The 24,075-nt window shown below is 41.7% G+C and overlaps 1 protein-coding gene across 1 annotated transcript; it reads left to right on the forward strand.

Annotated features, from left to right (window-relative positions):
* Nucleotides 1–615: 615 nt before the first annotated feature.
* Nucleotides 616–24,045, forward strand: usp14 (ubiquitin specific peptidase 14 (tRNA-guanine transglycosylase)). Its single transcript, XM_017718670.2, has 16 exons — nucleotides 616–805; nucleotides 2,669–2,814; nucleotides 9,032–9,064; nucleotides 10,491–10,595; nucleotides 10,704–10,807; nucleotides 11,697–11,755; nucleotides 11,864–11,994; nucleotides 13,821–13,901; nucleotides 14,146–14,231; nucleotides 14,389–14,503; nucleotides 15,882–15,947; nucleotides 16,103–16,195; nucleotides 17,664–17,792; nucleotides 18,498–18,558; nucleotides 20,473–20,580; nucleotides 23,180–24,045. Exons 1-16 carry the CDS (start codon nucleotides 790–792, stop codon nucleotides 23,326–23,328), a joined length of 1,482 nt encoding a protein of 493 aa, XP_017574159.1. The 5' UTR covers nucleotides 616–789; the 3' UTR covers nucleotides 23,329–24,045.
* Nucleotides 24,046–24,075: the final 30 nt, after the last annotated feature.

Raw genomic sequence — 24,075 nt, forward strand, 5'->3', positions numbered from 1 at the left:
AAAGGTGAAAACTTTAGTACTTTTACTTTCTATACTTAAGCACATCTGAAGGTGAATACTTAAATACTACTACTTTTGATACTTAAGTACATTTAAAGGTCAATACTTTAGTACTTTTACTTTCGATACTTAAGTACATTTGAAGGTGAATACTTTAATACTTTTCCTTTTGATACTTAAGTATATTTGAAGGTAAATGCTTTAGTACTTTTACTTTTGATACTTAAGTACATTTGGGTTTGTGAAAAGTGCTATATAAATGTAATTTATTATTATTATTATTATTATTACATTTGAAGGTGAATAATTTAGTACTTTTACTTTCGATACTTAAGTATATCTGAAAGTAAATACTTTAGTACTTTTACTCAAGTGGAGGTCTAAAGGCAGGAGTTTGTACTTTTACTGGAGTGATATTTCACTTTTACTGGAGTGATATTTCACTTTTACTGGAGTGATATTTCACCCTGGGTGTCTCGACTTTAACTCCAGTACATGGTTTCTGCGCTTCGTCCACCACAGGCTAAGAGCGCCTCTACAGGACGAGCTGAGAACTGCAACCCGCTCAAAAGAACAGGCCGGGGAGTCGATAACCGAGCGCTTCGATTGGCCGGCGTCTGAGGGCGGAGAGCCGCTGCCGGAGCGCGTCGCTGTCCGTCCAGCATGCAGTTGCAGCGTCATTGTGAGAGTGAATGAAGTTCGGCTTTCTCCTCAGAAATCACAGAGAAGGACCCAGAACCGCGCCCAGGCCCACCGCCCCGCTTCGCCACAGCCCCGCCAGACGGAACCATGCCTGTGTTCACAGGTAACGCCGCTCTTTACTCGCTCAGTCGCCCGTTTTTCGGGCTCGGTCGGGAAAGGCGGGCGGTGCTAACGGAGCTAACGGCTAACAGCACCTGCTGCTAACTTTACCGGCTTCATCCACACCGATTCGCGGCGGAGACGCCGCCTAACGGCTCGCTGGGCGGCGCGGATGTGGCCATTTCGGGGGAAGAAAGGTCGTCTTTAGCTCTAATGTCGAGGCTGAACTCGGCTTCCTATCCGCCCGCTTCTCCTCCGAATTTCGCCGTTCCACCTTAAATGCTGCAGCAGTTACAGCCGGACGCCTCGCACGCCAGAATGGAGCTGCTGCGCGGTTTAAGGTGGAACGGCGAAGTTGGAGCCAGAAGCTGGCGAAATGGCCCCTAACACGACTAAACCGAGGTTCAGGCGGCTTCGCCTGGCCTGATGTTCACCACCATCTTCAGTTCATACACCCTTAAAATGTTCTTCAAGGGTTCTTCGGTAAAGAGAGCTGTTCTGCATAGAACCACTTCATGCTTAAATGGTTCATTAGGTTGATGGACTGTGCGTTGTATGTGGTTCTGCACAGCACCAAACTGGGTTCTGTTGTTAAGATGCCAAACCCCTTTGGGCTGCTATGCAGAACTGTTTTAAAATAGGTTCCATATAGAACCATGTCACCAAGCATGGAACCAATTCAGCATGAAATAGCTTTAAATAGAACCATTGCTCTTACTAAAGAGCCGTTGAAGAACCATGTTTTTAAGTGAGTAACCCCATTTTGGTGCTATATAGAACCATTTTCACAAAAAAGGTTCTGTATAGAACCATATGTAACACATCCTCAATCAATCTGAAGAACCATGTCACCATGCAGGGAACCACTTAAGCACACACTAATGGTTCTAAATAGAACAACTGTGTTTACTAAAGAACCCGTGAAGAACCGTCTCTTTTGGGACTGTTTTGGTTTTTAGAGGTTCTCGTTTGCTGCCTGTGTAAACTCGGTGGAACAGTGGAACGAAGTCCGCTGTTTGGAGGACCGAGTGGGCTGGTTGTAGGGGGGCTGCGGGTGCGCCGGGGTTCTGCTGACTCCGTCAGGATCAGTCATTCTGATGATCGTTCTCGTGGCCTCCTGTGAAACCAGACGCTGGTAGCCTCATAGACACCCCTGCCCGCGATTCTCCTCCGAGTCCGTCTGGCTCTTTATTCTAGATAAACACGGTTTCCTGCTCAGACGGTTCTCACACTAGTACCAGGCTGGTGCTGATGTGCAGGACATACGGGGAGCCTGAGTGGTTCTTTACGGGTGAATCGATATGGAAGTATAACTCCACCACCTCACTGCCCCTCGTTTAACGCGAGGAGGAGCCGCTTCCCTCTGCGAAGACTCTGGACACAGTCTTGCGACTTTTCCTGGTGGTTTCCCACTTTAACGCTGCAATTCTTCAGATATTATGACTTTTTCTGGAAATGTTATCTCAAAATATCGTACCGCACAACTTTTCTCAAAAAGTGCCAAATTTTATTCTCTAAATATTTTGACTCTATTCTAAAGATATCATACCTTGCTTTTTTTCTGAAGATATTATGACATTACTCTCGAAACATCATGCCGTACAACTTTTCTCAATATTAGTACTTTAGATATTATGACTCTGTTCTAAAGATATGAAACCTTACGACTTTTTTCAGGAAATATTACGACTTTATTCTCAAAATCTACCATCAAACTTTTCTCAATGTTGCTTTATTCTCAAAGTTGACTGTTATTTTTGTTTCTAACAGTGGCCCTGAAACACTGTCTTAGCTGTTGTGCGGTGCACGTGGTTCCATGGTTTTCCAGGTCGTGCTGTGACGTTTTTGTGCTCTCCTTGTTCTTCAGTGAACGTGAAATGGGGGAAGGAGAAGTTCGACGCTGTGGAGCTGAACACAGAGGAGCCGCCCATGGTGTTCAAAGCCCAGCTGTTCGCTTTGACGGGCGTTCAGCCAGAGAGACAGAAAGTCATGATAAAAGGGGGAACCCTGAAGGTAAAACGTTCACCCTGGGGCTGTACGGGCCGGAATGCTGTGATGCTGTTGTCACTGTGATTCATTGCAGTACCTTGAGCTGCGTTGCTGAACCATTCATGTGAAATACACACTTAAAGATGGTTGTTCAGGGATTCTTCAGTAAACCGATACACACACACACACTCACACACACACACACGCGTGCAGTATTTCACAAGAGTGAGTACACCCCTCACATTTCTGCAGATGTTTTATCTTTTATTCTGTTATGGCTTTTACGCTGTAGAAACTTGGATAGAAGTTAAAGTGGTCAGTGTGCAGCTTGTGCAGCAGTGCAGATTCACTGTCCTCTCAAAAGGAGATTAATGTCTAAACAGCTGGCAGCACAAGTGAGTCCACCTCACAGCGAACGTGTCCAGATTGTGCCCTGTTGTGTCGTCGTCCCTCCCTGGTGTCGTGTGACTCGTTAGGGTTCCAGGTGTGAACGGGGAGCAGGGCTGTTAAATTTGGTTTCTTGGGTACGATTCACTCACACTGCCCACTGGATATTCACCATAGCACCTCATGGCAAAGACCCTCTCTGAGGATGTGAGGAATAGATTTGTTGCTCTCCACAAAGGCTATAAGAAGTTTGCTAACACCCTGAAACTGAGCTATAGCACAGTGGCCAAGGTCATACAAGTGTCTCTTCCCTACGGTTAAGCATGGTGGTGGTAGCATCATGGTCTGGAGCTGCATGAGAGCTGCCGGCACTAGAGAGCTGCGGTTCACTGAGGGAAACGAAATCCACCATGTCCTGTGACATTCTGGAGCAGAGGATGATCCCCTCCCTTCGGAAATTGTGCTGCATGGCAGTTTTCCAACTTGATAACGACCCCAAACGCACCTCCAAGATGACATCGGCCTTGCTGAAGGTAAAGGTGATGGACAGGCCAAGTACGTCTCCAGACCTAAACCCAACTGAGCACCTGTGGGGCTTCCTCAAGCAGAAGGAGGAGGAGCGCAAGGTGCCCAACATCCAGAAGCTTCCTGATGTCATCATGGAGGAGTGGAAGAGGATTCCAGTAGCAGCCTGTGCAGCTCTGGTGAATTCCATGCCCAAGAGGGTTCAGGCAGTGCTAGATAATAATGGTGCTCACACAACATATTGACACTTTGAGCACAATCTGGACACGTTTGTGCACAATTCTCACTTTTGTGAGAGTGTATATCAAACCATGAACACTCAAAGAACCCTTTGCATGATTAAAAGCTTTATTGGATCGTAACAGATTTTTCAGACTGACAGAGAATGTGTTGAATATGGTTCTTTATATGGTTGAAAAGTGTTCAATATAGCACCAAAACAGTTCTTCTGCTCACAAGCTTGACATCGTAACAGTAGAAGAGCCCTTTACGGTGCTGTTCAGAGCCCTTTTGAGCCATATAAGTATCCATATTAAACATTCTCCATCAATCCGAAGAGCCTTTTCATGATGCAAAGAACCCTGTAATCATACAGATGGTTCTTTGAGTGTTCATGGTCCTAAATAGAACCGTTTTCTTTAATAACGAACCCATGAAGGACCAACTTTTTAAAGAGTGTAGTTTAAGCCTGGCCTGTGTTAATTTCACCAGCGTTTGCGTTTGTTGTATTACATCTCGATTTGTCAACACACCACTAGAGACCACGACTGGTCTGGTGCTCACAACACACAGTAACACACCTTTTTCAGACCCAGTGCCCAAAAAAGTTGGGACAGTGTGTGAAACACTAAAGAACACAGAAAACAGTAATTAGTAGGTTCTGTTTAATCTTTATTCAATTTTAAATGGTACAAAAACATGATGTGATGTTTTACCTTAAGAACTTCATTGTTTTTCTTTGAATATCCACTCATTTCAAGCTTGATGCTTGCAAAGTGTTCCAAAAAAGTCGGGACAGGCGCATGGTGACCCCTGTGTTACATCACCTTTAACAGCACTTAATAATTTTTTGGGGACTGAAGGAGAGACGTTATTAACGAAGAGGTCGGTCACTGGTTAAAAAACGAGGGGGAAGGCTCAAAACACTCAACAGGGTGTCTGTTTGTGGAGAAAGTCCCGCCCGTCAGAGCCAAAAGAGCCAGTCAGCTTTCTGATTATGCCGTGAGTGGAGAAGAGTATACTATCTTACCTTTTTTTTCTTCTTTAATTATTTATTTATTGTGTGCTTTTACATGCACTTGAGTAATCGGATAATGGGGAAACTCTGGATCTGCATGAATCAGACAGTAATCGGATTTCTGCTTTACAACCAACCAATGAACTCGCAGAAGACAATGTGATGTAAACGTAACATAAGTCAAACTTCGTTATGCTGCTTCTTTTGAGCATCGCACCACTTTAGCTGAAAACATGAGCAAATGTTATTGAAGAGATGAAGAATATTTAAATCCTTCATATCGACAAGCCTGCGTTTGGTTTCAGTGTTGCTCCAAATGTTCTGCTTCGTCTTGTGGTGACGCTGTTCACTTATTTCAGATACCGCTGTCTGTTTTCACACATGCTCAGACTGAGAAATCTGAAAGAAATCAGAGTAAGAGTCCACAGCACTGAGAAATCTGATTACTGAGCTAAAATCCAGCCTCTTTATCAGATTTATTAATCGGGTTTCTAGACCTCAGTCTGATCTAAGAAATCAGAGTAAGAGTTCACAGCGCTGAGAAATCTGATTACTGAGCTAAAATCCAGCCTCTTTATCAGATTTATTAATTGGGTTTCTAGACCTCAGTCTGATCTAAGAAATCAGAGTAAGAGTTCACAGCACTGAGAAATCTGATTACTGAGCTAAAATCCAGCCTCTTTATCAGATTTATTAATCGGGTTTCTAGACCTCAGTCTGATCTAAGAAATCAGAGTAAGAGTTCACAGCGCTGAGAAATCTGATTACTGAGCTAAAATCCAGCCTCTTTATCAGATTTATTAATCGGGTTTCTAGACCGCAGTCTGATCTAAGAAATCAGAGTAAGAGTTCACAGCACTGAGAAATCTGATTACTGAGCTAAAATCCAGCCTCTTTATCAGATTTATTAATCGGGTTTCTAGACCTCAGTCTGATCTAAGAAATCAGAGTAAGAGTTCACAGCACTGAGAAATCTGATTACTGAGCTATAATCCAGCCTCTTTATCAGATTTATTAATCGGGTTTCTAGACCTCAGTCTGATCTAAGAAATCAGAGTAAGAGTTCACAGCACTGAGAAATCTGATTACTGAGCTAAAATCCAGCCTCTTTATCAGATTTATTAATCGGGTTTCTAGACCTCAGTCTGATCTAAGAAATCAGAGTAAGAGTCCACAGCACTGAGAAATCTGATTACTGAGCTAAAATCCAGCCTCTTTATCAGATTTATTAATCGGGTTTGTAGACCTCAGTCTGATCTAAGAAATCAGAGTAAGAGTTCACAGCGCTGAGAAATCTGATTACTGAGCTAAAATCCAGCCTCTTTATCAGATTTATTAATCGGGTTTCTAGACCTCAGTCTGATCTAAGAAATCAGAGTAAGAGTCCACAGCACTGAGAAATCTGATTACTGAGCTAAAATCCAGCCTCTTTATCAGATTTATTAATCGGGTTTCTAGACCTCAGTCTGATCTAAGAAATCAGAGTAAGAGTCCACAGCACTGAGAAATCTGATTACTGAGCTAAAATCCAGCCTCTTTATCAGATTTATTAATCGGGTTTCTAGACCTCAGTCTGATCTAAGAAATCAGAGTAAGAGTCCACAGCACTGAGAAATCTGATTACTGAGCTAAAATCCAGCCTCTTTATCAGATTTATTAATCGGGTTTCTAGACCTCAGTCTGATCTAAGAAATCAGAGTAAGAGTCCACAGCACTGAGAAATCTGATTACTGAGCTAAAATCCAGCCTCTTTATCAGATTTATTAATCGGGTTTCTAGACCTCAGTCTGATCTAAGAAATCAGAGTAAGAGTTCACAGCGCTGAGAAATCTGATTACTGAGCTAAAATCCAGCCTCTTTATCAGATTTATTAATCGGGTTTCTAGACCTCAGTCTGATCTAAGAAATCAGAGTAAGAGTTCAGAGCACTGAGAAATCTGATTACTGAGCTAAAATCCAGCCTCTTTATCAGATTTATTAATCGTGTTTCTAGACCTCAGTCTGATCTAAGAAATCAGAGTAAGAGTTCACAGCGCTGAGAAATCTGATTACTGAGCTAAAATCCAGCCTCTTTATCAGATTTATTAATCGGGTTTCTAGACCTCAGTCTGATCTAAGAAATCAGAGTAAGAGTTCACAGCGCTGAGAAATCTGATTACTGAGCTAAAATCCAGCCTCTTTATCAGATTTATTAATTGGGTTTCTAGACCTCAGTCTGATCTAAGAAATCAGAGTAAGAGTTCACAGCACTGAGAAATCTGATTACTGAGCTAAAATCCAGCCTCTTTATCAGATTTATTAATCGGGTTTCTAGACCTCAGTCTGATCTAAGAAATCAGAGTAAGAGTTCACAGCGCTGAGAAATCTGATTACTGAGCTAAAATCCAGCCTCTTTATCAGATTTATTAATCGGGTTTCTAGACCGCAGTCTGATCTAAGAAATCAGAGTAAGAGTTCACAGCACTGAGAAATCTGATTACTGAGCTAAAATCCAGCCTCTTTATCAGATTTATTAATCGGGTTTCTAGACCTCAGTCTGATCTAAGAAATCAGAGTAAGAGTTCACAGCACTGAGAAATCTGATTACTGAGCTATAATCCAGCCTCTTTATCAGATTTATTAATCGGGTTTCTAGACCTCAGTCTGATCTAAGAAATCAGAGTAAGAGTTCACAGCACTGAGAAATCTGATTACTGAGCTAAAATCCAGCCTCTTTATCAGATTTATTAATCGGGTTTCTAGACCTCAGTCTGATCTAAGAAATCAGAGTAAGAGTCCACAGCACTGAGAAATCTGATTACTGAGCTAAAATCCAGCCTCTTTATCAGATTTATTAATCAGGTTTCTAGACCTCAGTCTGATCTAAGAAATCAGAGTAAGAGTTCACAGCACTGAGAAATCTGATTACTGAGCTATAATCCAGCCTCTTTATCAGATTTATTAATCGGGTTTCTAGACCTCAGTCTGATCTAAGAAATCAGAGTAAGAGTTCACAGCGCTGAGAAATCTGATTACTGAGCTAAAATCCAGCCTCTTTATCAGATTTATTAATTGGGTTTCTAGACCTCAGTTTGATCTAAGAAATCAGAGTAAGAGTTCACAGCACTGAGAAATCTGATTACTGAGCTGAAATCCAGCCTCTTTATCAGATTTATTAATCAGGTTTCTAGACCTCAGTCTGATCTAAGAAATCAGAGTTGCTGTTTCTACGACCAATTGAATGATCAGATAACTGCAGAAATCTGATTATGATCAGATTATTGAGTGCATGTAAAACACACTCAGTGTTTCTATTTTTAAATTGCGGTGCCGACTTTTTTGGAACACGTTGTAGGCGTCGATTTCAGAACGAGCACGTATTTACCAAAATGAAGTTAAGATTAAACGTCACATCTCGTCCTTTTACTGTTTTCAAAGTACATTTATAAATTACTGCTCTGTTTTTGTGTCTTACATACGGTCCCAACTTGGATTTGGGTTTCTAATTTTATGGTTATGGACTGTCCAGCATGTTATCGTCATACCTTTGAGGGGAATATTGAGGCTTTAATGATTTAACAGGTCCTCAGAAACAGCCTTGCACAGCCAGCAGCTTCGTTTGAGCTGTTAAATGCTATTTTTTCCGTGTTGCACCACCTCCCTTCACTGCTGTGATGTTTTTCACACGCTGAAACTTTAAAAGTTGTCAGAACTGAGGTGTTGCAGAAGTGTTCCTGTTTTCCAGCCCTTGTAATGACACTTGTCTCCTGGTGCATCAGCCCTCCTGTTATAATATACAGGAGCAGGGCTCAGTCCTGTGCAGGTGAACTGCAGCGTCAGTCTTACTGCGATTTCTCCGGTTTGCGTTCACTTTTAACCCCATTTTCGTTTAACTAGTGTTCAGTTCTTCACTGAAAGTTCACGTGTGATACATTAAAAGGCTTATTTACATACCACAGTGTTACTACTGCAAAGGCCAATAGTGGTCATGACCGATTAACTGAATACTGTACAGCCCAACGTCCCTCGACTCTGCAGTGACATTAGAGCACCAGGAGCGTTTGTTGTGTTGTATTGTTGTTAATTGTCTTTTTTTTTTTTTCTATTTCCCAGGATGACGAGTGGGGAAACATCAAGTTAAAAAATGTGAGTAGGCCCTGATTTAATGAATGAGATTGCGCTAATCCATATTTTATAGGGTTTTACTGTATTGGTGATACGAGTGATGGGAGTTAAAGCTCACAACAGTGAGGGCAGTGGATTCATTAAATTCATATTTACAGTTATATTGTATATAAATATTTCTATTTAGAGTGTAAATCGCTGCTGTCGGAAATCTCCAAAATAGTAATTTTACAGGAGAAGGAAAAAACTTATGGCACTTTCAATGGAAGTCAATGGAACCAGAATTTTTCCCATGTCGTTTTGGGTCATTTCTTTTAGGCCGTTCATCATAAAATTTACGAACAATGTAAAGAGTAACAGACACTTTCAAATCATGTCAAAAACTGAAAAATGCCAAAAATGGAGATACAAGGTTTTCTTCCGACAGCAACCAAATATTACATTCAGCTCGTTTTGTTCTCGTTTGGAAACGTCTATATTTCATTAGCAACAAATTTCAATATTTTGTCCGCTGTTACATTTATTTACATTTATGGCTTTTGGCTGACGCTCTTATCCAGAGCGACTTACAATTTGTAATGTGTAACTCCATCGCACCATTTACTGAATCTGTTCTGCGCTTGTTTGTATTGTACCCTGAATTTTGTCTTGTTTGTCACTGTCTGCTTTGTGCGTTAACTCTGTTTTAACCTGTCTGTGAATCACTTTATCTCAAAAATTTGCTATTCATATAAAATTAAATGGTGTTATTAGTTTTACTAGTATTACTATTATCTTATCAGTACAGCTACATACGACTGAACTGTGGTGGTATTATGTGCTCAGCTAGATTGCCAGGCTTACTTTGACAGCATGTCATATTTAAGGTTAGAAACAGAAAAAATCCAGAACACGATGCTTTTTTTTCTTCTTCTTTTTTTTTTGTCTAACACTATTTACACTATTACACAATTCTGGAATGAGCTTGCTGAGTCTCTTAAGAAATTCTGGATCTTTCTCTTTTTAAAATAAGACTTTAGATGTGTTTTCAGAAATTGATTTTTGTTTTAAGTCATTCTGGATCAGAAACATTTTTATTCTGGATCTCTTTTCTTAAGAAGAATCCTAAGACCTCTTTCTAGACCTGTTCCTTTTTGAATTAATTTTAGAATTTAGAATTTTTAGAAACTCTTCATCTTTTAAGAACAATCTTAATTTTCCTTTTAGATGTATGTTATTTTTTTGTTTTAAGAAATTCCTTTTTTAAGAAGAGATTTTACACAAGTTTCCATGATTTTTTTTTTTCCCCCTATAAAGCGTGTTGGGTTGACTGTCATGAAGAGTATGGTATTCATAGAAAGTTCATTATTATTATTATTACTACTATTATAATTAAATTGTGCTGCTCGTATTAGTTTTCTGTAGTTTTCTTAAATTAAGTAACTGCTACCCACCCGTGTGAATTTAGGGGATGACATTCCTGATGATGGGTTCTGCGGATGCTCTGCCCGAGGAGCCGGCTGTGAGGCCAATGTTCGTGGAGGACATGACGGAGGAGCAGCTGGCATCAGCTGTAAGTCATCCTGCTCTGGAGCTTCTATAGGAACACGTTGAGTTTTGTGAGTCGTCTGCAGATTTTGGAGTAACTTGCTTGTAATTCTGTGCTTTGTATTGTCTCCAGATGGAGTTGCCGTGTGGACTGACAAACTTGGGCAACACCTGCTACATGAATGCCACCGTGCAGTGTCTTCGCTCTGTGCCTGAGCTTAAAAGCGCTCTGAGGAGGTACAGCAGGCAGCTTCAGCCAAACGTCACATTTGAGCATCAGACACACTTACATGCACTCAATAATCCAATCATAATTGGGTTTTTGCAGTTATTCGATTATTCAAATGGTCATGTAAACTCCATACTCCGATCTACAAATCTGATTAAGAAATCCGACAAAGAGGCTGGATTTCAGCTCAGTAATCAGATTACGCGGTGCATGTAAACTCTTACTCTGATTTCTTTCGGATTTCTCAGTCAGAGCAGACGGTGGTACCAGAAATAAGCAAGCAGTGTTGCTGCGAAATGGCAGCAAAGCTCTTTTGTGTTGACGCTGAAACCAAACATGTAGGATTTAAATATTCTTCATATTTTCAGGTGAAATGGCGAAATGTTTTAAAACAGAGCTGCAGTATGAGGTTCGAGTTTCTGTTACGTTTACGTCACGTCGTCTTCTGTGAGTTTATTGGCTGGTTGCAAAGCAGAAATCTGATTACTGTCTGACTCATGTAGACCTGGAGTTTCCCCCATTATCTGATTACCCAGGTGCATGGAAACGCATTGATTGGATTACTGACAAAATCTGATTTTCTGCAGTTATCAGATTATTAAGTGCACGTAAACACACTGATTAAAAGGGAACACTGGACAGTTAACAAGACAAACACAGCGTGTAGCACATATCAGACACTGTTCAGTGCTTGTGTTGGGTTGGGGATGCTGTTTTTATTTCACTGATTTAGCTTAAACGGCAGTGTGTTTTGTGGGAAAGCTTGAACAAAGAAACCAAACTTTGTAGGTTTGAATATTTTTACTTCAGCATTAATGCGTTTCATGGTTTTGTCACAAATGCTGGCTACACCTCCATGGAAAACTTTGACGGTAAAATCACTCGCCTGTTTGACAGATATTCAGGTGCACTGCAGTCATCAGGAGCCAGCGCGCCTTCCCAGTACATCACAGCAGGTCAGTGTGGCCCAGTTGTACTGGATGTACTGATCTCACTGATGCACTGACTAAGTACATTTCTTTGTCTGATGTGAATAATTAAATGATGATGATTTTTTGTTAAAGCTATGCGGGACCTGTATGAGTCCATGGATAAAACCTCCTCCAGCATTCCTCCCATCATCCTGCTGCAGTTCCTGCACATGGCCTTCCCACAGTTTGCTGAGAAAGGAGAGCAGGGCCAGTACCTCCAACAGGTACCTCTTCTCTAAATCCTGTACCAGGGGTGAGCAACTTCAGTCCTGCAAGGCTGGAGTCCAGTTTGAGCAAGTAAATCGCCAAACTGTGCCCGACATTGGCTGTCCAGGACCAGAGTTGTGCACACCTGCCCTGAACTCAAAAGGTACCTCAGCATAAGACAGGAATGGAGAGCTACAGTCCTGGAGCTTCAACAGTCCTGGACATGTAACAGGTCCCTAAACCTTAACTCAGGAAGACGAATACCTTCAGTAGGTACTCATACTCTAAAACCATACCCTTAGATGGCCGGTGCCTTCTGCCAAACTCTACAGCTGGTTAAGCTGTAGAAGGTGGATTGTACCTTCAATAGTTACCTAAACTCTACAGCAGTCATTACCAGCCTCAGATCTGGAGATCTATCTTCATTCCAACCACATTTTGCTGCACCTGCTCCAGTTAATTATCTTATCCAGGAGTCCTTGGTTGCCTGGATCAGACTTACATTTACAGCATTTAGCAGACGCTCTTATCCAGAGCGACTTACAAGAAAGAGCTTTGTCTGTCTAGAGAAAGTATCTTTGCTAGTTACCAGTAGGTTAGAGACAAAGACAGTCCTGAGCTCAGATACTGCTAGAAACAAAGTCACTGTAGATACAGAAAGAAAAGGAACAGAGCTGAATACAGAACTACAGTGCCATTCGATGCAATACAGTAAACTACAATACACAGTGCAATACAATAAAATAAAATATAAGTGCAGCAGGATATAATGCAATCAATACTTCATTCAGTGCTGATTTAAGTGCTGTGTAAAGAGACGGTCTTCAGTCTGCGTTTGAAGACAGTGAGAGACTCGGACAGCCAGTGGGAGTTCATTCCCCCACCTGGGCTCCAGTACGGAGAACATTCTCGACACTCGTCTTCCACGCGCATTGAAGGATGGCGGGTCAAGCCGAGCTGTACTCGAAGCTCGAAGGGCTCGTGGTACAGTTTGAGATTCCTACATTGCCATCATGTAGGTAGGGGCTGGTCCTTTGGCTTTGTAGGCCAGCATTAGGGTTTTAATTCTGATGCGTGCAGCTACAGGAAGCTACAGACTTGACTGGCTATTAGATGCAGGTTACGTAAACTAAAAGTAGGAAATGTAGATCTCCAGGAGGTGGGTTGGTGACCACTGCTCTACAGCCTGATCTTAACATGGCCAGTCCATAAATTCAGATCAGATAAATCAAGGATGCACAACTCTGGTCCTGGAGGACTGGTTTCCAGAACAGTGTGGAGGTTTTCTTACTCAAACACGTCCACTGCACATAGCAAAATGAACAGATAAGTGTAATGGTGTTTGAGTAGGTAAATCACCAAACTGTGCATCCCTGCTTAACACCTTAAACCAGATATCACCAGTGCTTTCAAGAGGTACCAAAACCCTAATCTTAGGATGGCTAGTCCCTTCAACAGGTAACTCAACCCTAAGCCTAGAATGGCCAGCTCCTTTAACAGATATCTAAACCCTAAATTCTACAGCAGGGCACAGCTCGCAGATTGTGTCCTAAAGTCCATGGTTAGTGATTGTGCGTTATGCTCTGGTTTTAGGTCAGATAATTGGGTCTTTATTTAAGAAAACTTTCACTTTGTTTGATTTGTTCTAAGAAAAAGTCTACGTCAGACTCATGATGTGTTCTTAAAGCGCAGAATTGTAGATTCTGTTCTTCCCTAAGAAAAAATCCCAAGTAAGGAAACAAAGGTGAACGTCAGTGTATGTGGGTTGTAAGAAGAAACTTTAAGAGCAGCTGGGGAATGATCTTATTAACAGACCCTGATATCATATTGTTTGTGTGCTCAGGATGCCAATGAGTGCTGGGTCCAGATAATGCGGGTCCTTCAGCAGAAGTTAGAACCTCAAGAACCTGAAACCCCAATGGAGGTAAGAGTAACGTGGAAGTTGTAGAGGATTGCCTCCATTGTTTGTCACTGGTATTTTGTGAAGAATAGCATTTTAAATCTGATTAAATTGTGCTTTGTTATTTGACAGATTTACTGGTTTATGCTTTTCTAAATGTTTGTTGGCCTGCAAGAAGGAAATTAGGATTCTTTGGACTTCTGTCTTGAACAGCATTTATTTAGTTGTTCATGCATTCATTTACTGTCATTTACTTGTTTATTCCCAGACAAGTGAAGGTGAGGGTGGAGCTGCAGCTTCAACAACAAAGAAGAACTTCATTGACCAGTTTTTTGGGCTGGAGTTTGAGACTACGTATCCTTTTGGGTTTTAGATATGGTTAGAGTCATGGATCTGAATTAACCCTCCCATCCATATTTCATTTTTCTTCCCCCACTTCAACTAAAGGGTTATTGAACATGAATGGTCCTGCTGAAGTTTCTTTTAAAGTCCTTAACCCCTTCCTGTCCAGTATGAAGTGCACGGAGGCGGAGGACGAGGAGCCCACCGAAGGCTCTGAGAGTCAGCTGCAGCTCAGCTGCTTCATCAACCAGGAGGTCAAATACCTGGCAACCGGCCTTAGATTGGTGAGTTCAGCAGATACCTGGTCCCTTAAGGTTGTTATAGAAAACAGTATTAAAAACATTTAGTCTAACTAAAGAAACGTAAGAATGCACTGGATGAGTGTTTTTGTGAAATTTGTGTTGCGCTGTTCAGAATGTTTTTGTGGTGTGACGGTCAAAACTTCTATAAATGACGAAGATACTCGGTTTGTTTGAGTTGAACTGCATTTGTCCCAAATACCTGTAGAACAACAAGAAGCCCATAACTAAGGCCTTATCCACATACATTGACATTCAGATGTAGGGAAACGACGACTCCCCCAACACTCACATTAGTGTTTTAGTCCAGTACGGGACTTTAATATCTTCTAATAATTGATGTAATGTGCCTCAAAATTTAGTTACGGTCAAACTTCACATCTGCATTTTAACCCATCTGTGCAGTGATACACCCACATACACACCAGTGAGCACACGGTGGGCAGCCCTATGCACAACGCCCAGGGAGCAGTTGGGGGTTAGGTGTCTTGCTCAAGGGCACTTCAGTCATGTACTGTCTGCTCAGGGGATCAATCGTTGATTTTTCCGGTCACAAGGCTGGTTTCCTAACCTCCAGCCCACAACTGCCACGAAACTCATTCCCACACCAGGAGTTGAACCCGGGCTGCCTGGTTGAAAACCAGCAATCCTAACAGCTAGACCATATGGGAACGTGTACTGTGCAAACTATCGATTGTGCTGTGAAGCTGGAGAGCTTTTCACTGTGATTTAAACCCTGCAGCCTTTAACTTGCAAGCTATCAGACCTGGGTAATTTATTATACAGCATGCATTCTGACTTCTGCCAGAAAATAAAAGCCTCAAAACCGAAAGAAGCCCTACCACTTGCTGCTGAGGGGTTATGCTGAAGCGTCCACTACTTGCTCATCAGGCAGTTTTTTTTTCTTTACTCCGTTTGAATCGTGCTCCTTTTTAAAACTTTCATTAATGATGAAGTCACATCTTTAGAATAATTAAACTATTTTTATTATTTACAGTGCAGTTATTTCTTTTAAAAGGCCGCAGTGCCTTCTGATACCTCTGCGCCGGGGTGTAATGAAAAAGTTTAGCTAAATTCAGCCGTCCATGTTACCAGCTCTCAGATCAGCCCGGATCGCTGAGCACACAGAAACGACCCAGTCGTCAGTCGTATTTCAGACTCCTGCAAGCTCAGCAGATGAAAACAACAAATGTGTGTGAGTGGCCTGATGACAGCGTTGTACAAAAGCTGTTTAGTCTTTCCACACAAACGTTTCTTTACATGGTATTGCAAGTCCTATTGTGCTTTAAAAGCCAGTACCTCATACTGTTAATGATTTGAAGTTCTCACACACAAACTCTATCCTGTCTCTTTCTTCTTCTAGCGACTACAAGAAGAAATCACGAAGTTTTCACCATCTCTACAAAGAAACGCCCTGTATCATAAATCGGTATGGTGCTGTGTACTGCGTGTGTGAAAGTACAGCTGGTTATTGATTGTGAAGAGTTATGAGTGCACGTTGTTTGATGAACGTAAAGGTTTTTTGTAGTGTTTTAATTGAAAAGCAATAATTTTTGTTGACTGTTGTTTCGTTTCTCTCTGCAGTCTAAAATCAGCCGCCTGCCTGCTTACCTGACTGTTCAGATGGTTCGCTTCTTCTACAAAGAGAAAGAATCTGTTAATGCCAAAGTCTTAAAGGTAGGAGCAAAGGCTGGGCCCACACCACGTGGCTATTTGACCGATTTTTGACCCCGATTTGCCCCTTGTGACAGACTTCCACAATCTGAAGCGATTCTCCAGGTCGGCAGCTCGATCTGAAGCGACTAACGGTGCGGATGATCTGCAGTGTGAGAGGAGGAACTCTGAAGTGACCCTCCGATATTATCAAACATGCTTACGGCTCCAAACGTTCAGGAGTCCTGCGGCGTGAAAAGTTCAGAGATTTACTCAGTGAGTGATTCAAGCGGCCAATCAGAGCTGGAAGAGCGAAGAAAGAAGAGGGAGAAGAGATGAGCTTGAACAGCGGAGACAGAGGAGCTGAGTGTAAAACGCAGGCAGATAAGAGCCGATAGCACGTTTATAATGTTGATCCAGACGCCAAAACACTCGCTTTGCCGTTTCTGCTCGGCTGCCGGTTTGTAGTGAAATATTTCTCCAGCTCTCACGGAATCAGCTTTTCTTCTCACAGAGAGTTCAGCTCTGTGTGTCGTGAGATCTGGGGAGATCTGGGGAGATCTGGGGAGATCTGGGGAGATCTGGGGAGATCTGGGGAGATCTGAGGAGATCTGGGAGTTGTTATTCGGAGCCCAGACTCATTTTGTGTTATTCTGTTTCTTTCCTCTGTTGTCGAGTCTGAGTGTCTCACCCCAAGAAGACAAGAACTGCACTGCTGTTTTATCTCAGGATAGACTTATTGTATATTTATGTATATTTCTAGTTGTGTTTATGCCTGTAAAAATTTTTTTTTGCATATATTCTTTTTATTTTGTATCACCCGTATTATTGTAACTGTGCTGTGTTGTGACTGTCTGTATCTATGTTTCTGTATCTATCCCTCTATCTATTTAACGATCTGTCTATCTATCTAATGATCTATCTGTGTATCTATCTGTAAAGATCTATCTAATGATCTGTCTATCCATCTATCTATCTATCTATCTATCTATCTATCTATCTATCTATCTATCTATCTAACGATCTATCTATCTACAGTATCTGTCTATCTAATGATCTATGTGTCTAATGATCTGTCTATATTTATCAAACGATCAATCTAACGATCTAGCTATCTGTATCTAATGATCTGTCTATATCCATCTATCGAACGATCTGTTTATCTGTCTAACGATCTATCTATCTGTCTGTTTCTGTCTACTTATCTGTCTCTATCTGACGATCTATATGTCTGTTTACTACAAGAAGTTGTAGTGATGCCCAGACAGACAGACAGACACTTTATTGATCCCGAAGGAAATTTAGCAAAGCTGCTGGAAAGGCTGCCACCCACAGCGGCACCGGAACTACACGCCACTGTACTTTGTTTAAGAGTGAAGTATGAAGTGGCCACTATTAGAGTTTAGCCGTTAGCTCTCTCAAACCAAAGTTTTTTCTCATGTAGTTAGTTTTGATCGATCATGTGTATCTTAATTGCTGTTTCTGTGTGCAGGATGTGAAGTTCCCCCTCATGCTGGACGTGTATGAACTCTGCACTGCCAAACTCCAGGAGAAAATGGTGTCTGTGCGGTCAAAGTTCAAGGACATGGAGGACAAGAAGCTGGAGAAGCTGCAGCAGAAGGCAAGCCTCCGTCTCAGTGTGTCTGTTTGCCATACACTCTCACACCTTTCCTGTCTCTCTGATGAAGGAGGCTCGTTTTACTTCTTGGAAGAGCACAAAACAAGCGACAGCTTAAAGGCGAATTACAGATTTCCCCAAATTCAGTGTCTGAGTCATTTGGGGGGTTTGATGTGAAATGGTTCATTGTAAAGAACATCTCTGTGAGGCTTTTTCACACTGAAGTTTTGTGAGTTTTGCAAATATACGTCTTTGTACATGAATCAGAAATGAAGTTTTTTTTAAAGCTTATTTTATTGTAAAAATAAATGCAATTTAAAATGCAGTCACAGTGCTGGTCAGGAAAACATGCAAATATATTTTGATTTACTTATTTACTTGGCTATGAAGCCCAGAATATCCACTCTTTCTGGCTCGGTGGTTGGTTAGTGTAGTGGGTAACACCTCTGCCTTCTACACTGTAGACTGGGGTTCAAACCCCCACCTGGGCAAACACCCTACACTATACCAATAAGAGTCCTTGGGCAAGACTCCTAACACCACCTTGGCCTACCTGTGCAAAATGCTCTAATTGTAAGTCGCTCTGGACGAGAGCGTCAGCCAAATGCCATAAATGTAAGTTGTTGGTCGTTTGTGTGAAAATACTGTTACGCTTTGATCTCGTCACATAAATGCACTCTGATCCTGATCCTGTCTGTGCTCTTACAGATCGATAAGAAGATTGAAGCCCCCAAAGAAGTGAAACATGAGGCCTTTTCATTTCCTGACGGTGAGTGTAGAAGCCCTGGTGCCTTCTCCTACAGGCGTCCATCCATTTCCTCCCACATCAGCACACTCACTGACGTTTCATAAATACGCCATCCGTACTGCTGTTCATGTGAGAGTCAGAAACCTCATAACAACCCGTGAAAGTCTGCGTTCATCTGAGCAGGTGCAACTTGCCTGGTCAAATTATACATTTTTGTTGATTTTCTCATTGCAAATAAATGTACACATCCTGTAGAGGGAAGCAAACATGGATATGGCTTTCTTCTGCACATTTTAATGCACAATTCCTGTTTATTTTCTACATTTAACATTGGAAAAAGAAACTATTTTCCGACCAACACTGTGACTGCATTTTATTTTATTGTAAAAACAAATGCAATTTAAAATGCAGTCACAATGTTGGTCAGGAAAACGTGGAAATATATTTTGATTTACTTATTTATTTACTTGGCTATGAAGCCCAGAATATCCACTCTTTCTGGCTCGAGGCCTGAACACTGAAGATACTGTGCAGGTCAGTTAGTTGCGGCACTTGAGTGTTGTCACTTTTGATTATTCAAACTCTGGAAGTAGTTAGTTTACAGGCTCTGAGCTATTGGGGGTTATTTTCCTGCTTAAAGGTGCAGTGTGTAAGATTTAGAGGATCCATTAGCAGAAATAGAATATAGTAAAACCATGTTTTCAACAGTGTATAATCAGCTGTAACTATGAGTTGGGTTTTCATTGCCTTAGAATGAGCCCTTCATATCTACATGGCAAGCGGCTCCTCTTCCAACACAGGCTGCCAGATTTCTACAGTAGCCCAGAACAGATAACGCTGTTCTAACGCTGTTCCAAACGCTGGCTCTAGGGGGTGCTTTTCATACTTTTATGCTAAAGTGGGAGCTTGAATTTGGTGGCGCTGTAACTCCGGCTGGAAGACGTAGAAAGAAGAAGAATCAGTGGCTGCTGCCGGTGCTGGTGACCGTTTTGTGTTGTAAGGAGTTTGAGAACCCAAATTTAGACAAATGGAAAATTAGACTTATTATTTATCAAAAGAAAAAAGTGAGGGAGGTTGAATCCTCTGTACAGGCGAGAGCAGAAACCCTGACAGCCAGTGTAGGTTCTACTACGCGCTTGGGAAGGGAGGGGTGAGGGAAAGGGATTCATCTGGTTGCAATCTGCAAACTCACCACTAGAGGCCACTAAATATTACACACTGCACCTTTAAAACCTAAGACAGGGTAGTTAATAACGCAGCTTGTATTTGAAAATCGCAGCTGTTGTGAAAATCTCTGAGAAATAGTCTTTCAGCCCTACTGACTGCATTAAAATTTGCTTTTATTCACTTAGAAAATCAATAAAACATTTACATTTGATAAAAGTTGCCCAGGTATCTGCATTAAGACTGTATTACATGAATATATTGCCTAATTTCCTGTGTTCCTCTCTTCTTTCTTCAAGTTGATCAGCCCAGACGTTTGGGGTCTAAAGGCTAATGTAGCTAACAAGTGATGGGAGCTTTTAGCCTGCCAGTTAGCATCATGCCTAAATCACTACTTCCCTCACAGCGTGTGGAGGTGCTCAGTATCTCTGATGGACTTGGTTGTGTGGTTTCTGACACTGTATGACTCACTGTTACGCATGAACATGGACAAATGTGTGACTAACAGCTAAAAAGGGATTGGGCCTAAGTGTAGGTTCTTGAGGTTAGGGTTAGAGTTAGGATTAGGTTTAGGGACATATTTGACAATCTTCCACACTCACCTTCAAGTTCAGCTGCATTTAATAGATGTTTAGTTGCATATTACTAAGATTCTGAGCATCTATAAAGCATCTACAGTCGACCACACAATTCGTTACTGGATATTGTCAGTTTTCTGTCTTCTTCTGAGTTATGAGCAGTTCTAGATAACGTTCTCTGCTTGCTCTGTAGATCTGGGCTCCAACAACAGCGGTTATTACGACCTGCAGGCCGTTCTGACACATCAGGGCCGCTCCAGCTCCTCTGGACATTACGTGGCCTGGGTCAAGAGGAAAGAAGGTAAAACACTTCATCTGGAGCGTCAGTCAACGTCCCGGCAGCTTTTATTATGACCCGTTTTACGTAATGGGGCTTAATTAAAAGCTAGAAATGTGATTGTTTTGGCATAAAGTTGGGTTAATAGGAAAGACGTTTTAAGTTGTTAGGTTAAGTGATTCTCTTTTAATCCCACAAACGGGGAAATTCCACCGCTGCATTTAACCCATCCGTGAAGTGAAACACCACATACACACTAGTGAAGACACACACACTAGGGGGCAGTGAGCACACTTGCCCGGAGCAGTGGGCAGCCCTATCCACGGCGCCCGGGGAGCAGTTGGGGGTGGCAGTGTGTATTTTTATAACCGTTTATATAAGTGTTTTTATATTTAGGGTTGCAGTATCCGTTTAATACAGAACAGCGAGCTCACACAGACGATCAGGGGACGGATTCATGAAAGGTTTCTTAAGAAAAAACTGGCGAAGGTTTGAAGGACAAGCGCTGCGGTTCATAAGATTGTTCTAAAATGTAGTTCTCAAAAAATATTAAGAAGTTCTCAAATTCTTTAAGGATAAACTTCATTGTTTCAGTATTAAGGCTGTGTTGCATTTTACCACGTATCATAAACGACACAAGGTACACTCAGAGGAGCAAAACCGGTGGGGGGGGACATAAAACCAAGCATTTAAACAGTGTTGGCATACAAGAACTAGAGGTAAGGGAGGAAGAAAGCAGCCAACGGGAAAAAAATCCTCCTTAGAAAATCTGATCATTTTGGGGTGATGGACGAGGATGAGGAGCAGCGAAGGCGCAGCGTTTACTCACCTCGTCGGCTCTCGCAGTCTGAGACGGTGTGAGGCTGTTGCAAGGCTAAGAACACATTTAAGAGCATGATGTTTTCAAGAAAACCACTTAGAATTATTTTTAGGAAAGCCGTTAAAAAAATGAAAATTCTTAAGAAGATATTTGAAGAATAACCATTTCTCGTATTTTTTTTCTCATGAATTAAAAAGATAATAAAGAAAAACCTTCTTATGGTATGGGTTGTTTAAGAAGCTTTCGTGAATCCAGCCCCAGCTTTGCTGCTGTGAAAGAAAAAAACTTGAACTGGGAGTTAAAAGGATCTAACCTGTTTACAGGTCAAGCGATAGGGCAAAAATCATTGATGCAAGCTATTATCATTACACATCACAACGTTTAGTTGTTCCGAGGGCTGTGAAAATGTTAACCCTTGTGTGGTGTTGGTGTGTGTGCGCCACATTATTGGTTAAATCAATACAGCCAACAGTTTATATAAAAAATACCTGGTGTTTAAAATATCGTGTGTCCCGCGTAGGGTTCTCCTTTTAGCAGCTGTAGCCAGTCAGCAGCCTGTCCATGTTGTGGCTGTATGTGTTTGAAACTGACTTGGTTGATTTCCGTCTACAAATTGCATAGCGAATAGCAATCATCGGGGGCCAAGCACGGTGTGCCATTTTTAGAGCCAGTAGAACAAAAATAAAATGGAAATTAATGGGCAGAGTGGACACTAATAGATTCAGTGCCTCAGAAGTAGGTATTTCACATTTATGTTCACACAGTATGTTAAATTTGAATAGGTCCAAATACCTATAAAACAGTAACATTTTTGAAAATGACTTTAGTTTTTGAACTCAATGAACTAAATAAACTAAATAGTTCCTACGGTTTCACCTGTATTTCACCTGTATAAGCCCCAGAACTTTGCTAAATTTGTTTTCTCCAATGTACAACGCCATGGGAAGTGAATTCAGCACTTTTACAAATGTAGAAGAGGAAAAATAAATAAAATGGTCAGAATACAGTATTAAAATAAGATGTCAGATTGGGCTGACATCCAATCAGATCCTAGCCGTTACTCCAGACTGGTGGTAGTTGTTTACTGTTTAATTCTGTCTGAGCAAAACCTTCAACCTCAAAAGTTACTTTTCCAGGAGAAAAGAAAAACCTTAGTCACTTTAGTTGTAAGTTAATGAAATAAGATTTCATTTTTGATCACGTGTTTCAGGCTCCAGTCCTCAGACTTCAGCTCACTGCCTCATTAAACACGCCTGATCTGGCTCATCAGCTAATGAGCAAAGTCTTAATGAACTGGCTTCAGTGTTGGATGAGGGTAAACATTGATCTCCACAGCACTTTGACCATGTCTCTGGGTCTGTCATGAAATTTTGTCAGTGTTAATGGCAGCTTTTTTTAAATGTAAGAAAGTTTAAAAAGACACATACAAGGTTTTATTTTAGTAGCGACGTGTTTTAGTACCTCAGTTTAACTTGTATACATTTACATTTATGGCATTTGGCTGACGTTCTTATCCAGATCGACTTAAAATTTGATCTTTTTTTTTTACACAGGTAGGCCAAGGCGGTGTTAGGAGTCTTGCCCAAGGACTCTTATTGGTATAGTGTAGGGTGTTTGCCCAGGTGGGGATTGAACCCCAGTCTACAGTGTAGAAGGCAAAGGTGTTAACCACTACACTAGCCAACCACACAGCGGTATACAGGGGCAGTAAATGTCCTGGTGTTGTAGATAGCATTTATAACGATGACGTATCCCGTGTCGCCGCCCCGGCTGAGAGCTTTCTCTTTGAATCTCTTTCTGCAGACGAGTGGGTGAAGTTCGATGACGATAAAGTGAGCGTGGTGACCCCGGAGGACATCCTGAAGCTGTCCGGAGGCGGAGACTGGCATATAGCCTACGTGCTGGTGTACGGGCCGCGGCGCCTGGAGGCTCTGGAGCATGGGAAGCAGTAGCGGCGGTAGCCCGAGAAACGACAACCAAGCCACCACACGTACATAAATGCCATTTCAAAGCACTGTCTGCATAGATGTGCAATAAAAACCCTGGTGTCTTTCAAATCTGACCTTAATTATCTGCAGAGTCATCTTCGTACAGCCGCGCAGAGCCACTGCTGTGTTGGTTGGGGCTGTGTTGTGGTTGTTTATCATTATTTTTATTTTTTTCTATTATTTTTGGTTCTCCCTACCCCATGGATTGGAGGCAATCATTGAACTTGATCTTGGGTTTGAGGGAGGAGTGTTGGAAAAAGGTTATTTCCTAGTTTTCATAAACGTTTTATATATACATTGTATATTTTTTAAAGCGCAAGACCAGGCGTTCATGCTTATGTGCTCTCAGCAGTCGTTAGTGAGCTGGTGGTGGAGGGATGAACCCAACTGTGGGTGGGTTTCCAAACTAAGGTGGAAAATGAATGAGATTTGTGGGTTGGGGTGTCAAAGTGACCTCAAAACTCCTGAAATAGGTGCATTTTTGTGTGCTTGATGTGACGATATAGAAAACTAAAACACCTCTCACTTCATCATCTGTCCACTGAGCTTCAGCCACCGTTCATCTGTTCCTGACCACCCTGCCTCAACTGCAAAGAACAAAACAACAAAAGCTGATAACTTCTTTGTTAACTTATTGACTGCTGGCTTTTCATAATTGGTGATGAATTTAAAAAAAAAAAAGAAATAAAATGATGCCACTGGTGTTCAGCT

This window comes from Pygocentrus nattereri, chromosome 2, assembly GCF_015220715.1.
Source record: "Pygocentrus nattereri isolate fPygNat1 chromosome 2, fPygNat1.pri, whole genome shotgun sequence".
Taxonomy (NCBI): domain Eukaryota; kingdom Metazoa; phylum Chordata; class Actinopteri; order Characiformes; family Serrasalmidae; genus Pygocentrus; species Pygocentrus nattereri.

Coding starts and splice junctions, on each gene's coding strand:
- usp14 (XM_017718670.2), top strand. Junction 15,948..16,102: donor ACGCCCTGTATCATAAATCG/GTATGGTGCTGT, acceptor TTCTCTCTGCAG/TCTAAAATCAGCCGCCTGCC. Junction 18,559..20,472: donor GGCCTTTTCATTTCCTGACG/GTGAGTGTAGAA, acceptor CTTGCTCTGTAG/ATCTGGGCTCCAACAACAGC.